The 15,200-nt window shown below is 41.7% G+C and overlaps 1 protein-coding gene across 3 annotated transcripts in view; it reads left to right on the top strand.

Annotated features, from left to right (window-relative positions):
* The window catches only part of LOC144598557 (rho GTPase-activating protein 6-like), a 235,387-nt gene extending 224,113 nt beyond the window's left edge, over positions 1-11,274 (top strand). For all 3 annotated transcript variants that reach the window (XM_078408734.1, XM_078408735.1, XM_078408736.1), the window contains one exon: positions 8,276-11,274. In XM_078408734.1, the coding sequence (XP_078264860.1) occupies positions 8,276-9,003 (728 nt within the window). In that variant the 3' untranslated portion in view covers positions 9,004-11,274. The remainder of the gene's footprint in view (positions 1-8,275) is intronic.
* Positions 11,275-15,200: the final 3,926 nt, after the last annotated feature.

Raw genomic sequence — 15,200 nt, 5'->3', positions numbered from 1 at the left:
ATCAGTACCCTGTTCCTGCCTTCTCCCCATACCCCCTCACTCCGCTATCCTTAAGAGCTCTATCCAGCTCTCTCTTGAAAGCATCCAACGAACTGGCCTCCACTGCCTTCTGAGGCAGAGAATTCCACACCTTCACCACTCTCTGACTGAAAAAGTTCTTCCTCATCTCTGTTCTAAATGGCCTACCCCTTATTCTTAAACTGTGGCCCCTTGTTCTGGACATGTTTCCTGCCTCTTATGTGTCCAATCCCCTAATTATCTTATCTGTTTCAATAAGATCCCCCCTCATCCTTCTAAATTCCAGTGTATATAAACCCAATCGCTCCAGCCTTTCAACATACGACAGTCCCGCCATTCCGGGAATTAACCTAGTGAACCTACGCTGCACACCCTCCATAGCAAGAATATCCTTCCTCAAATTTGGAGACCAAAACTGCACACAGTACTCCAGGTGCGGTCTCACCAGGGCCCGGTACAACTGTAGAAGGACCTCTTTGCTCCTATACTCAACTCCTCTTGTTACGAAGGCCAACATTCCATTGGCTTTCTTCACTGCCTGCTGTACCGGCATGCTTCCTTTCATTGACTGATGCACTAGGACACCCAGATCTCGTTGAACTCCCCCTCCTCCTAACTTGACACCATTCAGATAATAATCTGCCTTTCTATTCTTACTTCCAAAGTGAATAACCTCACACTTATCTACATTAAACTGCATCTGCCATGTATCCGCCCACTCACACAACCTGTCCAAGTCACCCTGCAGCCTTATTGCATCTTCCTCACAATTCACACTACCCCCCAGCTTAGTATCATCTGCAAATTTGCTAATGGTACTTTTAATCCCTTCGTCTAAGTCATTAATGTATATCGTAAATAGCTGGGGTCCCAGCACCGAACCTTGCGGTACCCCACTGGTCACTGCCTGCCATTCCGAAAGGGACTCATTTATCCCCACTCTTTGCTTTCTGTCTGTCAACCAATTTTCTATCCATGTCAGTACCCTACCCCCAATACCATGTGCCCTAATTTTGCCCACTAATCTCCTATGTGGGACCTTGTCGAAGGCTTTCTGAAAGTCGAGGTACACCACATCCACTGACTCTCCGCTGTCAATTTTCCTAGTTACATCCTCAAAAAATTCCAGTAGATTTGTCAAGCATGATTTCCCCTTCGTAAATCCATGCTGACTCGGAATGATCCTGTTACTGCTATCCAAATGCTCAGCAATTTCGTCTTTTATAATTGACTCCAGCATCTTCCCCACCACTGATGTCAGACTAACTGGTCTATAATTACCCGTTTTCTCTCTCCCTCCTTTCTTAAAAAGTGGGATAACATTTGCTATCCTCCAATCCACAGGAACTGATCCTGAATCTATAGAACATTGAAAAATGATCTCCAATGCTTGCACTATTTCTAGAGCCACCTCCTTAAGTACCCTGGGATGCAGACCATCAGGCCCTGGGGATTTATCAGCCTTCAGTCCCATCAGTCTACCCAAAACCATTTCCTGCCTAATGTGGATTTCCTTCAGTTCCTCCATCACCCTAGGTTCTCCGGCCCCTAGAACATTTGGGAGATTGTGTGTATCTTCCTCAGTGAAGACAGATCCAAAGTAACGGTTTAACTCGTCTGCCATTTCTTTGTTCCCCATAATAAATTCCCCTGCTTCTGTCTTCAAGGGACCCACATTTGCCGTGACTATTTTTTTCCTCTTCACGTACCTAAAAAAACTTTTTCTATCCTCCTTTATATTATTGGCTAGTTTACCCTCGTACCTCATCTTTTCTCCCCGTATTGCCTTTTTAGTTAACTTTTGTTGCTCTTTAAAAGAGTCCCAATCCTCTGTCTTCCCACTCTTCTTTGCTATGTTATACTTCCTCTCCTTAATTTTTATGCTGTCCCTGACTTCCCTCGTCAGCCACAGGTGTCTCTTACTCCCCTTAGAGTCTTTCCACCTCTTTGGAATAAATTGATCCTGCAACCTCTGCATTATTCCCAGGAATACCTGCCATTGCTGTTCTACCGTCTTCCCTGCTAGGGCCTCCTTCCAGTCAATTTTGGCCATCTCCTGCCTCATGCCTCTGTAATCCCCTTTGCTATACTGTAATACTGACACTTCCGATTTTCCCTTCTGCCTTTCCATTTGCAGAGTAAAACTTATCATGTTGTGATCACTGCCTCCTAATGGCTCTTTTACCTCTAGTCCCCTTATCAGATCAGGATCATTACACAACACTAAATCCAGAATTGCCTTCTCCCTGGTAGGCTCCAACAAGCTGTTCTAAGAATCCATCTCGAAGGCACTCTACAAACTCTCTTTCCTGGGGTCCATTTCCAACCTGATTTTCCCAGTCTACCTGCATGTTGAAATCTCCCATAACCACCGTAGCATTACATTTTTGACACGCCAATTTTATCTCCTGATTCAACTTGCACCCTACGTCGAGGCTACTGTTTGGGGGCCTATAGATAACTCCCATTAGGGTCTTTTTACCCTTACAATTTCTCATTTCTATCCATACTGATTCAACATCTCCTGATTCTATGTCACCCCTTGCAAGGGAATGAATATCATTCCTTACCATCAGAGCAACCCCACCCCCTCTGCCCACCTGTCTGTCTTTTCTATACGTTGTGTACCCCTGAATATTCAGTTCCCAGCCCTGGTCCTCTGTAGCCATGTCTCAGTGATCCCTACAACATCATACTTGCCCATGACTAACTGAGCCTCAAGCTCATCCACTTTATTTTTTATACTACGCGCATTTAAGTACAACACTTTAACTTCTGTATTTACCTCCCCTCTCACCTCGGTCACAATTGGCCCTGCCCTTAATTTCTTTTCCCCTCTAGAACTTCTGTTCCCATTCTTCCGAGAGTCTTTTGCAATATCTCCTGTATTCCCTTTTACCTCATCTTCATATTCACAATTTGTTAACCCCTCCCCCCCACTACTTAGTTTAAAGCCACAGGTGTCACACTAGCAAACCTGCCTGCCAGAATGTTTGTCCCCCTGCTGTTAAGATGTAACCCGTCCCTTTTGTACAAGTCACCCCTAGCCCAGAAGAGATCCCAGTGGTCCAGAAATCTAAATCCCTGCTCTCTGCACCAGCCCCTCAGCCATAAATTCATACCCTCTATCTCTCTGTTCCTGGCCTCACCAGCACGAGGTACCGGTAGCAGTCCAGAGATAACCACCTTCGACGTCCTACTTCTCAGTGTTTTTCCCAACTCTCTAAACTCCCGCTGTAGCACCTCCTTCCTCTTCCGCCCGACGTCATTCGTGCCCACGTGCACAACGACTTCAGGTTGATCGCCTTCCCTCACTAGGATTTTCTGAAGCCGGTCCGTGATGTGTTGTCATTGCATTGAATTGCAACTCATGGAATAGCTGCACTACTTGTCTTAAGAACGAAGCCAAAAAAACTGTTAGTAGCCACACACATATCATTAATTGTTGGTTTTGACAACCGCACATTTGTAATTATTAAACTGAAAACACTGTGATTAATAATTTGAGCCAAGTAATGATCAAATTACTTGAAGTCCAGGATGATTTATAATGACACTAAGAGTAGTAATGTAAAGCTAGAATCAGTCTATTAAAATGCTATTGTTGTGACCATTAGCCATTCCTAATAAAGATTACCACAATATGTCAGGGCAAACTTGGGAGATAAGATTCAAAGGCATCCCATGAAGTCAGATAATTTAACTGTCCCATGTCTCCAATAGTAAACAAAACAAGGCTGTGCTTCTGGCTACGGTTATGGTTTAGGACACTGTTTTGAATACGGCATTCGTAATGTTGGAGACTGATAAGGCAAAAATGGGAGACTTGGGAGGAGAATTGGAAAAGCAAGGACAGGGTTTTGATCACAATTTCTTTCGCTCAATTTAGCATCTCTACTACTGGGCTTCACAATCAAATCATTAAACCCCGAGGTGATGAGACCTTGGGAGTGTACAATTAGATCTTTAGCGATCCATCTTCTTAGTACTAAAATTGTTTCAGCTTTTGAGTTTCAATGTCAAAATCAACTATTTCAGGTAACTTGTTCACTTGGTTTGCATCAAAAGTGCACAGTTCTGCTGCAAATTAAAGTATATCCATCTGTAATATTAACCCAGTACTACACAGATGCTTTCTAATCTGCTGGGCATTTCTTTTTGTTTTCAATTCTATGCAAATGCTCTGATCTGCTTTTATTTTTTTCTCACTCTATCCTTTAACTCTCACTGTCCCCATTAGCCTGTTAACCATTTCTGTTGTGTCCTCATTCTGTCAGAGCTATTCCCATTACCCCATTCACCTCTTCGCCCACTCTCACCCCCTTTTCTACAATTTAAACCAACATTTTTCTTACTTTCCTGTTCTGATTAAGGGTTGTCAACCTGAAACACTAATTCTGGTTCTCTTTCCGGAGATATTGTCTGGCCTGAGTATTTTGAGAATTTTTCTGTTTTCATTTCTCTAACAAAATGGAATTTTATTATTACAATTACTCTGTACAATGGGCATATGATAAATTTCGACAGGACCATTCTGCTTCAATTAAGGTCAAATTTGAATCTGTGGAAGTCAAATTGAAATTATATTTGGGGGAAAACTAATCAGCCTAAATGAGATGAGAAAGATTTTTCACTAATTATCCAGCTCTCAGCAATAGCAAATGGAACTATTTTGATAACTATTTCATTGATGTACGCTAGGGCAAATTACCTCCTTTACTGTATCATTCTACGATTGGAAACGCAAGAGATCACAAATGCTATGATTGGAACCAAAAAGCAAACGGAACTGGGCGGTTCAGGAAAAGGAATGGTCAATGTTTCAAGTTGGACTCTGCATCAGGATACGAAATGTTGACCATTTATGTGCCTCCACAGACACTGCCTGACCCAATGGATTTCTCCAGCAGATTGTTTTTTTACTATTATTCTGTGATTCTTCATCCATTGACTGGAGTATCAGGGCGTCAGGTTAAATTCTGGGCTTCCCGTGCTGTAACACTGTAGACCAAAGATTGGCTTATGTTCCCCTCGGGGAGCAGTGAGTTGGGCCTTTATCATTTTGCTGTGTTGATTGGCATCATTGTTTATTAGCACTGAATTTGTAAGTAACAACAATTTTACATTTCATTTGAGATAAACGATAGCATTTTCAAAACTTGCATCAGAGTATGTTCCATTGTCTGGCTGATGTGAGTTAATCGTAAAACTATGCACAACTAGTTTGGCAGCACGTTTTGTGTACCTCTGTGCAGAGAAAAACAATCCAAACATTTCTGGGCACTCTGATTAAATATCCCACAGAGACGACAAAAATTGAAACAGGCAGCTTGGATGATATTCCTGAATGTCACAAACTGCAATATCTTAGTTGTGAGGGCAAGCCACTTAAAACAAAATCAAGCTGTGCCTTTCTCCTGCTACTGACCAAAATTAAACTGTGCCCGCCTGTTGTTGCTTGCCGATGTCATTCCTTAGTGCCTGATTTCCTCATGCCAGTGAAATGCTGGCAACTGGTGTGTTCATTTTCCACCTAAAGACCTTGCCCCCCCCAATCTCTTTTAAACCTTTTCCCTCTGACATTAAAGCTCTGCCCTCTAGTCTTTGACATTCCCACCAGACAAAATGGTTTTATTTACCCTATCTATGTCTCTTATAATTTTATATAATTCTGTCAGATTTTTCCTCCACCCAGGTGCTCCAGAGAAAACAATCCAAGTTTGTCCAACCTCTCCTCACCTTCTAATTCAGGCATTCTTGTTCAACTCTGCTGCACCTTCTCCAAATCCTCCACATCCTTCCTGTAATGAGACAAACAGAACTGATGTGAGTTAATCATAAAACCACGCACAACTAGTTTGGCAGCACGTTTTGTGTACCAATTTTGCAAATGCGGCCGAACTAGAAAGTTCTAGAAAGCTGCAACATTACCTCCTGACTCAATACCCTGGCCGATGAAACAAGCATACCATACTCATTCCTTACCACTCTATTTACTTGTGTTGCCTCTTTCTGAAAGTTATGGACTTGGACTCCAAGATCCCTCTGTACATTAAAGCCCTTTGAAGGGCTTGTCATTAACAGTATATTTTCCCCTTACATTTGACCACGCAAAATGTATCACATCACACTGGCTAGGATTAAACCCCATTTGTCATTTATCTGCCCATATCTGCGACTGATCTATATCCCATTGTAATGCTTGACAGCCTTCCTCACAGCAACTCCACCAATTTTGCTATGTCTGCAAACATACTAACCAATATCTCTCTATCTATATATTACTAAAACTCTCATCTTTGTTCCCCCGTTTGTTTGTTTATTTGGCCCTGTCCCGTATGTTTCTTTGTGTGGTTTTCATCTGGAAAAAATCAATTTACTTCATAAACTTTAACAAATGCGCCCCCCCCCCCCCCCCCCGGAGGACCAGCAGGAAGGCCCACGCCTGACCTTCCTCCCATGGTGCAGTGCGGCCGCAGAGGGTCAAACAGGGTCCAATAACATAGCCATCGCTGCCGCTCGCCACTGACCGCTGCAGGAGAGGTTTCGGGTCCACGGCTCGCTCTGGCCGACGCAATGGACGCCCGGGGCCGACGCGAGTGCCTCCCTCTCCCCTTCCCTGTACCCCCTTGCCCACCCACGGCCCTGAGGGACACTCCCCGCCCGCCAACAGGTCCACGGATCATTAGGGTTGCTGGGCCCGCAGGAGAGGTTTGCACCCAACGGGGGTTGCTGCCACCACAGGACCACCCGCAGGAGAAATTTGCACCCAACGGTGCACACCCGTCTAGTATATCATAAAAAACAATGGTCCCAACACAGATCTTTGCAGAACACCACTGGTCACAGACCTCCAACCAGAATAACACCCTTCCACCATAGGCGCAAGTTACTTCTTTAGTATCTCACCTGCATCCTTTGACTCCTAGCATAAATTTCCTCCTTTATCAAATGATCCTACCTTTTTCCTGTTACCCTCTTGTTTTTATTGTATGTATAAAAAACCTTGTTTTTTTTAGTCCATTGAAAGCCCCTTTTGGTCCTTCAATTTGCCCGCTTGAGTTCTTTCCTGCTTTCTCTATATTCTTCAAAGAGCTTGTCTGATTTCATTTTCCCACGCTTCCTTTTTCTTTTCAACCAAATTTTCAGCCTTCCTGGTCATCCAAGGTTCCCTCCTTGTCATCATTATCAGTCCTCCTTACTGGAACATGCCTGTCCTGATCTCCAGTCAGCTGCGCTTTAAGTGTCTCCAACATACCTCATGTGAATTTACCGAATATAAGCTGCTCCTTCAGCTCCTGTTGAAAAATGTTGTCATTTTTACCCCAATTTACTACTTTTTAGTAATTTAATAGCCTTTTATATCATCACCCCTCAGGCTTGTACTTTCCAATGAGAATAAATTCAGTTTATCGAATCTCTCTTGATAACTGTAGCTCTCCATACCAGGCAACATCTGTTCTCTTCTGTGGATTCACCACTGCCACATGACACAGCCATTTAAATAATGACCATCTCTTTTATGCCCTTTCTCCACCTTCTTACATTGTCTGCTCCTGTGCCTGTGGTGTAAACCAACTTGATCTACCGGAGACAAGGAAGGGTGATATGAATATTGGGTGATACTGCACTGAGATGGGAATGTGAGACTCAACAGAGCTCGATGAGGATGAACTGCAGCATGTCATCGACAGGCTTGGACCTGCTTGGGTCTGAATGATCAGGATTTAAGCTACTGTTGTGGTTGTTGAGAAATGACCTTTTTGACCTTTAAAACGTTTCTCTGTTAACATCCTTATTAACCAACGAAATTCTCTCCCTATTGATTGTCAAAACTCATTATAATTTTGAATGTTAAATTCCCCTGCAATTCCATCTTCTCTAATTTGCCCAATGTAACTGTGTTATTAGGATGGTTTTGTTAATCAAATATAAGAAAGTGTCATTTAAGAGATTTTTAGATAGGCATATGGATATGCAGGGAGTGGAGGAATATGGACAATGTATAGGCAGGTAAGAGTTGGTCTTGACATCATGTTTTGCACATACATTGTGGGCCGCAGGGCCTGTTCGTATGCTGCACTTTTCTATGTTTCACGAACTCTAATGCAGCAAATTTAAAGCACAAATGTTGCTGAATTTGCCAATTCAATTATCTCTCAAAACTTGGCACTGAATTTCTTCAAGTACAATGTCTTTCAAAGATTAACATACAAACTCAAATCTTACCGACTATTTCCTACTCTTTCTTCCCTAGGTTTGTATGGCGAAATTTACCAAAGCAGTCCATTACAACAAAGACAGTGTTCTCTGTCACAGGGGAACCTCACAGTGGACTGGCCTGTGCCTCAGGCTTCTTCCACGTTGTCTCTAGACAATACAAAGCTGCCTGTGCGAAGAACTCGTACAACTGCAGGAGCACCAGACTGTAGGGGCCACCCTCCTGTGAGTCGTGTCTGCAGTAGTCCTCAAGTGGCAGGAAGTAAGAAAAGTCTTCAGCGGATTCCAGATCCACTGTGCCTCAGGCATGACCTGCGTTCCACCGGAAGTGCAGAGGAAATTCTTCAGAAGACCTCAGAACCCTCTTTCTTGCACAAGAAGCCATGGTTAACCTGTTTCAAGCATGGGGACATCAATCGCAATGAGACTCGGCCCCCATCCTCCTACCCCAGTGCACCGAGGCAAGGTTTATTGAGTAATTCTGTTGCACATCAAGAACAAGCTTTGTCCAAACTTCAAAAGACTCAGCCAGGCTTAGCGCCGGCAGCAGAACTGGAGGCAACATCGCTTGAGCAGTCAACAGCCAAGCCCAAAAAGCAGGTCTTGGTTTCCTCCAACAATGAGAATGAAACCTGGTCCAATCAATCAAACAATAAGAACAACTTATCAGAACCTGACTGGGTGGAGTGGCAAAGGGAACGGTGGCAAATTTGGGAGCTCCTGTCCACGGACAATGCAGATTCACTACCAGAAACTCTAGTATGATAGCTTGATCTGCTCATAAAAGGCCTGTCCCACTTAGGCGATTTTAAGGCAACTGCCGGCGACTAGGCTGTCGCTGACAGTTCGCCGGGTGTCGCAGGCATGATCGTGAGGTGTCTTCAAAGAATCGTAGTGGATCCCGGCGCGTCGCTGAGAAATCAACCGGTATGAAATTTCTCGGCGACAGCTGGCTTATCGCCAGGTATCGTTGTTTATTGCGGGCACTGTCGCATGCTGTCCTCAGGTTTGCTAGGTTCTCTTAGATGCATTTAGAAGCACATAATATTAAATTAAGTAAAGTAATTTGAAGATACCATAAAATACTTGTGTTTAACCAATTTATTTACCGTCAGGACATTTGACAGGTAGATTGGAGGCGACAGTTTGAAGGTCAGGTAAGTGTGGGAATTTTCGCGATGTTTATGGCCATCAGCGATTACATTTAAAGTAGGCTCCCAACCCAGATATGCAACCCAGAAACCAGATATGCAACTCCCGTACATTTTCAAAGAATGCCCACACTCCGCACAAAAATCCATTTAACCACTTTTAAAATTAAATTTCTTAATACTGCTATTAGTAAACTGGAAGTCAATCCAGTTTATGCCTTGTTACCGTGAAGCTTGGTTTCCAAGTAACCCGGGCAAGCTGTTATATTTCAAAACTCTCAGTTAATTACCGACTTGTCAGTAATTTCAGCGAAAATTAGGATGCCGGAGAAGCATTGACAGCATGGGAATTTTGCGATGTTTCCGAAGACGGTGTAATCTCGACCTGACTCGGCATTGTCGTAGGGTAAAAGAAAATTTAGGCGATTTGCTACGACTTTGATAATCGCCGGCAGTCGCCTAAAAAATCGCCTAAGTGGGACAGGCCCTTAAGCAGGCTTTATTTAGATGTCATTTTAATAATTTTTTTAAAAATCAAATTCATCCTATCATTTACACAAAACATATTTTTATATTTGTGTGATATTTTAACTTTTACTTTTCAGGTTTAAAACTACACAGTCTTTAATATTCACATAAAAGCTACTGTGTCTGTCAGCACCTAAAACACAAGCATAGGACAATACATTTGAATGTTGCTTTATGCATAAACTATACATGAAATATATAAATATCTATTCTGTGTTTTATTTTCCATTGATTTGTATTTATATGTATATGCTTGGATCATTGTATGTTTATGAAAGATTATGTTCAGAGCCACATTTGGACGTGGGGTGGGATGGGTGGGGAGTGGTGGCGAGATTGCTGTATATTATCATTTTGATTCCCCTTGCCTTATTGCACTTATTGTGTTGCTCTCTTGGCCTGAAGTAACCACAAAGTGTGTCCCTGTTGTGTACCAACTGATTTTTCTATTGGTTCCTTCTAACTAGTAAGCAATCACAAGCAATTCTTGTCACTTGACTAAATGAAACAATCACTGCAATATCAACATTTTGACAATTACTGTCAAATTATTTTCAGGATGCCCATTCTTTATAAGCTGAACGTGTGACCCTCAAATACCAAATAGTTCTCCCTTGAATAAGTAACATTGTTGCTATTTAATTTGTTACTAAGCACGTTTTCCGATTAACTTCACTTGCCCTTCCTATGAAACATTTACCAGTTGTTTAGGAAGGAACTACAGATGCTGGTTTAAATCGAAGATAGACACAAAATGCTGGAGTACCTCAACGGGACAGGCAACATTGCTGGAGAAGAGGAATGGGTGACTGAAGAAGGGTCTCGACCCTAAACGTCACCCATTCCTCCTCCACAGAGATGCTGCCTGTCCTGCTGAGTTACTCTAGCATTTTGTGTCTATTAACGTTTACCAGTTGATAGTGACGGTGCAGTTTTCAGTGAAGGCTTGATCTTGCACACAACAGTCTAACTCTCGTCCAATAAAACGGAAATATTTTTGTCAGGCAAGGATTAAAAGTGATATATTTTAAATATGGACAAATGACAAGTTTTTTTTTTCATGTATTCGAATGCTGGTTTGCATACCATGTACCTTTTCAAACAAGACTGCAAGTCACAAGTTCATACAATTCCACATGTTTTATTTTCAGAAAAAAATGTTTATTTTATACGATATTTTAAGTGGCTCAAAATCTGGGCTAGCAGCTGGGTACAGTCCTATTCATCTTCCATGAATCCAAGACGAATTTACAGAGACACTTGTGATTTATCATCTTACATTGTCTCAAACAGGTAAATATAACTGTTTCTATAATGTCACCTTAAGTCTTACAGTGCCATAACGATTGAATTAAAAAGAACATGATGAAGCAAGATTGTTTCTTGAGTGTTTCTGGATTGCAAGGACTGCAGAATATTGGGAGTGAAGTTTGCCATGGTTGTAATACAAACAGGTAAAATAACACAAGCAGCCCATTTAACACCCCGTCCATTTTCTTTCAATCAAAGCTGCTTCCATTGTGCTTGAAATAATATACACAAAGCATATCTGTAGGAGGCAGGCATCTTGTTACAGCATGTATCACTATGATTTGAGGTCAAATCACTATGATTTGAGATTAATTACAGTATATGGTATTTGCTCTGTGTTCTCTCTGTCCTCATCTAGATTTGGGGAAAAGAGGGATACATTATCCATATTCATTGATTCACTTCAATTATTCAGCTGTGAGAAACTACTTTGCACACCTGCAAGCTGCATTTATTTTGGCAATGATGCTCCTTGCCCTTCACCTCCAGAATTACCTCAGCATAAGATCCCACTCCTCTTCCCTATCTATTATTTCATACGTGCACGAACAAAATCATGTCCATCACCCCTCTCAGTCCCAAGACTTCATCTGAGTCATCAGACTACCAGTCTGACAATGATTGAAATATCATTAATCTTTATTTCCAACAACTTAATATTGGAAGACATAATATTATAAGGGTCAGTTCCGACCATTAATTTTTGTTCGCGGTTACTTCATCCACAATTCACAATACCACTGGGATGAGAAACAGCCAGTTGATCTACCACTCGCATTCAGCCTGGTCTAAAAACTAATCCTCTCACTGTCGGTTGTGGAACTGTGACATTGCGCACTATCTCAAACTAAATTTCAAGCCCCACATCCCATCCCTCCCTGCAATAGTTATTTGCACCTCTGATGTTGTTACTTGCTTTCACCAATTTCAGCCCTTCTTTTGATGAAGCTTCTTCTTGTCAGCTATGGAACTCTTGCTGATATCCGTAGCCTGTAACTTGTACAAATAAGCTGCACAGCAAAGACAGAACATTTCAATCTGCCTTGGAAATTAATTTCAGTTGAAATTAATGGAATTAAATTTCAGGTACAGAGTAGAAAGTGGTGCCATTACTATGTCATATGTTTAGCTCTCCTGACCTAGGTAGAATTTCTGGATATGAATTTCTCCAAAGTAATCAATACAGCATGTGCCAGTAATGCAGAAGGATTTGTCTCAGTAATCAACAATAATCAATAGAAATGGAGATTATAGGAAAGATGTATGCAGAGTTTTGGGGGAGGCTGCATTATGATTTGGAAAAAAATATTTTAAATGTAAGGAACTGAAATGCGAGTGAGGACGATTAATTTAAATAATTTGCATTCATTAAATTTAGAAGTCAAGAATAATCTCAATGTTTACTTTAAAATGATGAAGGTGTTCAAAGAGTAGATTGGTCAATTTTCATTATCTAATTTAGATTTGTTGGATAAGGACATACAGCAGGCATAGCTGGATCAACGTAAGGGTAACAGTCAAGATGTACAATGAGGTAGGTTGAAAGATTGGGACTTCATCTAGCTCATCGGAGTACCATTCAGTCGATGTGAAGGTGTAGGCTAGATGGTTAAATTTGGACAAGTACACCCAGAGCTAGGAATGTCTGGAAATGGGATCAACTTGAAGCTGTGACCAATATTGGCAATTCTTAAGTCAAATCCGTCGCCAGGTTACGAAAGCTAACCTATGGACAACAACTTACATTCCAAATTATGGACAAAATCGCTTGTAAAAATGGAACTTGTTCATTACACAGGAATGGCCGTTACACTCTTGTGAACAGCGAATTGTAACCACTAATTTCTTAGTCTCTTATTCACCAGCAGAGGATGCTAGTGCATTGCTCAACAGCCCCACTAAAGTGCTTTTTATATCTCTTGCAACATATGAAAGCAGTCACTCTCTTATTCATTTATTGAATGACAGCAAAAAGAAACCGGTCTGTAATAAGAAAATACTTTAAGAATAAATTTGAATTCCAAACATTTAAATATTTGCTTACTTATTTTAGATATATACTTAACTGGATTGATTGGAAATGCCGATAGTTTGGCATCTGACTCACTGAGAGTTGATGCCTGTGCTCCCATTACACATTGGGGCCCTATTCCCTATGCTCTTAACCATTAGGGCCTGGCTTCCTGCAATCCCATTAATACACCAGACCCTGGCTCCTGTGCACCCATTAATACACCACAACCTTAGTTCCTGCACTCTTGTCAAAATGACCAAGGCTCTGTTTCCCACACTCCCTTGGCCATCCGAACACTATTATATTACTCTGTAACATCTGAAAAAAATGAACTATAAGCGTAATTGGAATAAAAATTCAAATGACATCCAATAGTCTACCAGTCCAACATCACCAAAGTAATACTCATGCTGGATTAGTAGTTTTACTGTAAATTCATATTCACATTTCACAGGAGAAAAATCTTGATTTAAGGGTGCAGTACCATGAGTTTGCGATGCATCCGGTAATATGTAATTAAAGTGCGGCTTAAGCATAACCTGTTAGTTTTGATCCAACAGTCCCAACAAAAATCAGGCCAACTTCCACATTCCCCAAATGTAACACTGCTAATTGACAAAATGCTGCTTGTTATGGTTGTGATCTTCTCAGAGCATTTAATTGAGAAAAGGCAAGGCATCCAGCCAAAAACAGCATTTTGTCTCTTTTTTAATTTAAAATTGGACTCAAACATTCCCTTCACCGTGATTCCCAGTATGTTAATCTTCTGCCAGACCAGTTACTGGTTGGGGTAATGGGAACCTAAAACACCAGCCACCCAAGGCCACCAGCATAATCAAGAATGAGCCACTCCCACTTCTCCCCACACCCATCGGCCAAAAGTTACAGAAGTGTGAAAAAGCATACTTCCAGATTCAGGGACAGTTTCTTCCCAGCTGTTATCAGGCAACTGGACCATCCTACCAACATCTGGAGAGCAGTCCCGACTCACTACCTCATTGGAGATCCTTGGACTATCTTTGATTGGATTTTACTGGCTTTATCTTGCACTAAATTTTATTCACGTTATTCCCTTTATCATGTACGTGTACACTCTGGATGGTTTGATTGTAATGTATTGTCTTTTTGCTGACTGGTTAGCATGCAACAAAAGCTTTTCAATGTACCTCGGTTGCACATGACAATAAACTAAACTTAAGCTCAACTCAAAATAGGCCACAGGCCATGGTAGCAGCATGTCTCGGTAATTAGAGCTGCGGCCCCACAGGTCTCGTTTTCCTGACTCTGGTGCTGCCCGTGTGGAGTTTGCACGTTCTTGTGACCATGGGGGTTTCCTAAGGGATGCTCAACTTTTCTTCCACATTTCAAAACCGTGTTGGTTAATTGGCCATTGTAAATTACCCTTGGTGTAAGTAAGCGGTAAAAAGAATCAAAGAGGAATTGATAGATGTGTGACAGGAAATAAGTTGCAGGAATTAAAAGGAAATAAGGATGGGCTTGCTCTTCTGGGAGTTGGCAAGGGCCCGTTAAGGAAACGAACTGGAAATAATCCAGTTCACACAGGTCAGGTGGGAAGTATTTAAAGAAATATACCTGTGTGGCATTTCCTTTTACAATGTCGTCCTAAATTGCTGTATTTTTCCCCAGGAACAGTCTTACTTTCATCAACGAGTGAAGTCCCTGTATGTTATGCCCCAAAGTCTAAATGACACATCACACCAGCCCACTTTCTCTATTCCTCCAACCACAACATTTGGCAACATTTCAAGTAATTATTCATTGTGTTAAAGTAACAGGAAATACAAAAGTCTTTATAGCTGTACGGCTTATGCTTTCACCAAGTGATATTAATAGGAATATATCCACAGCTGGCAAAATAAACCATCATCTCAGCTCTCTCGCAGGGCTGACAATGAGGCCAGGATTTAGAAATGGAAAAAATCACAGCCAGTAGAATT

Source organism: Rhinoraja longicauda, chromosome 12 (genome assembly GCF_053455715.1).
Source record: "Rhinoraja longicauda isolate Sanriku21f chromosome 12, sRhiLon1.1, whole genome shotgun sequence".
Lineage (NCBI taxonomy): Eukaryota > Metazoa > Chordata > Chondrichthyes > Rajiformes > Arhynchobatidae > Rhinoraja > Rhinoraja longicauda.
The sequence above is the reverse complement of the archived record's forward strand: the minus strand, read 5'-3'. Positions and strand labels throughout refer to the sequence as shown.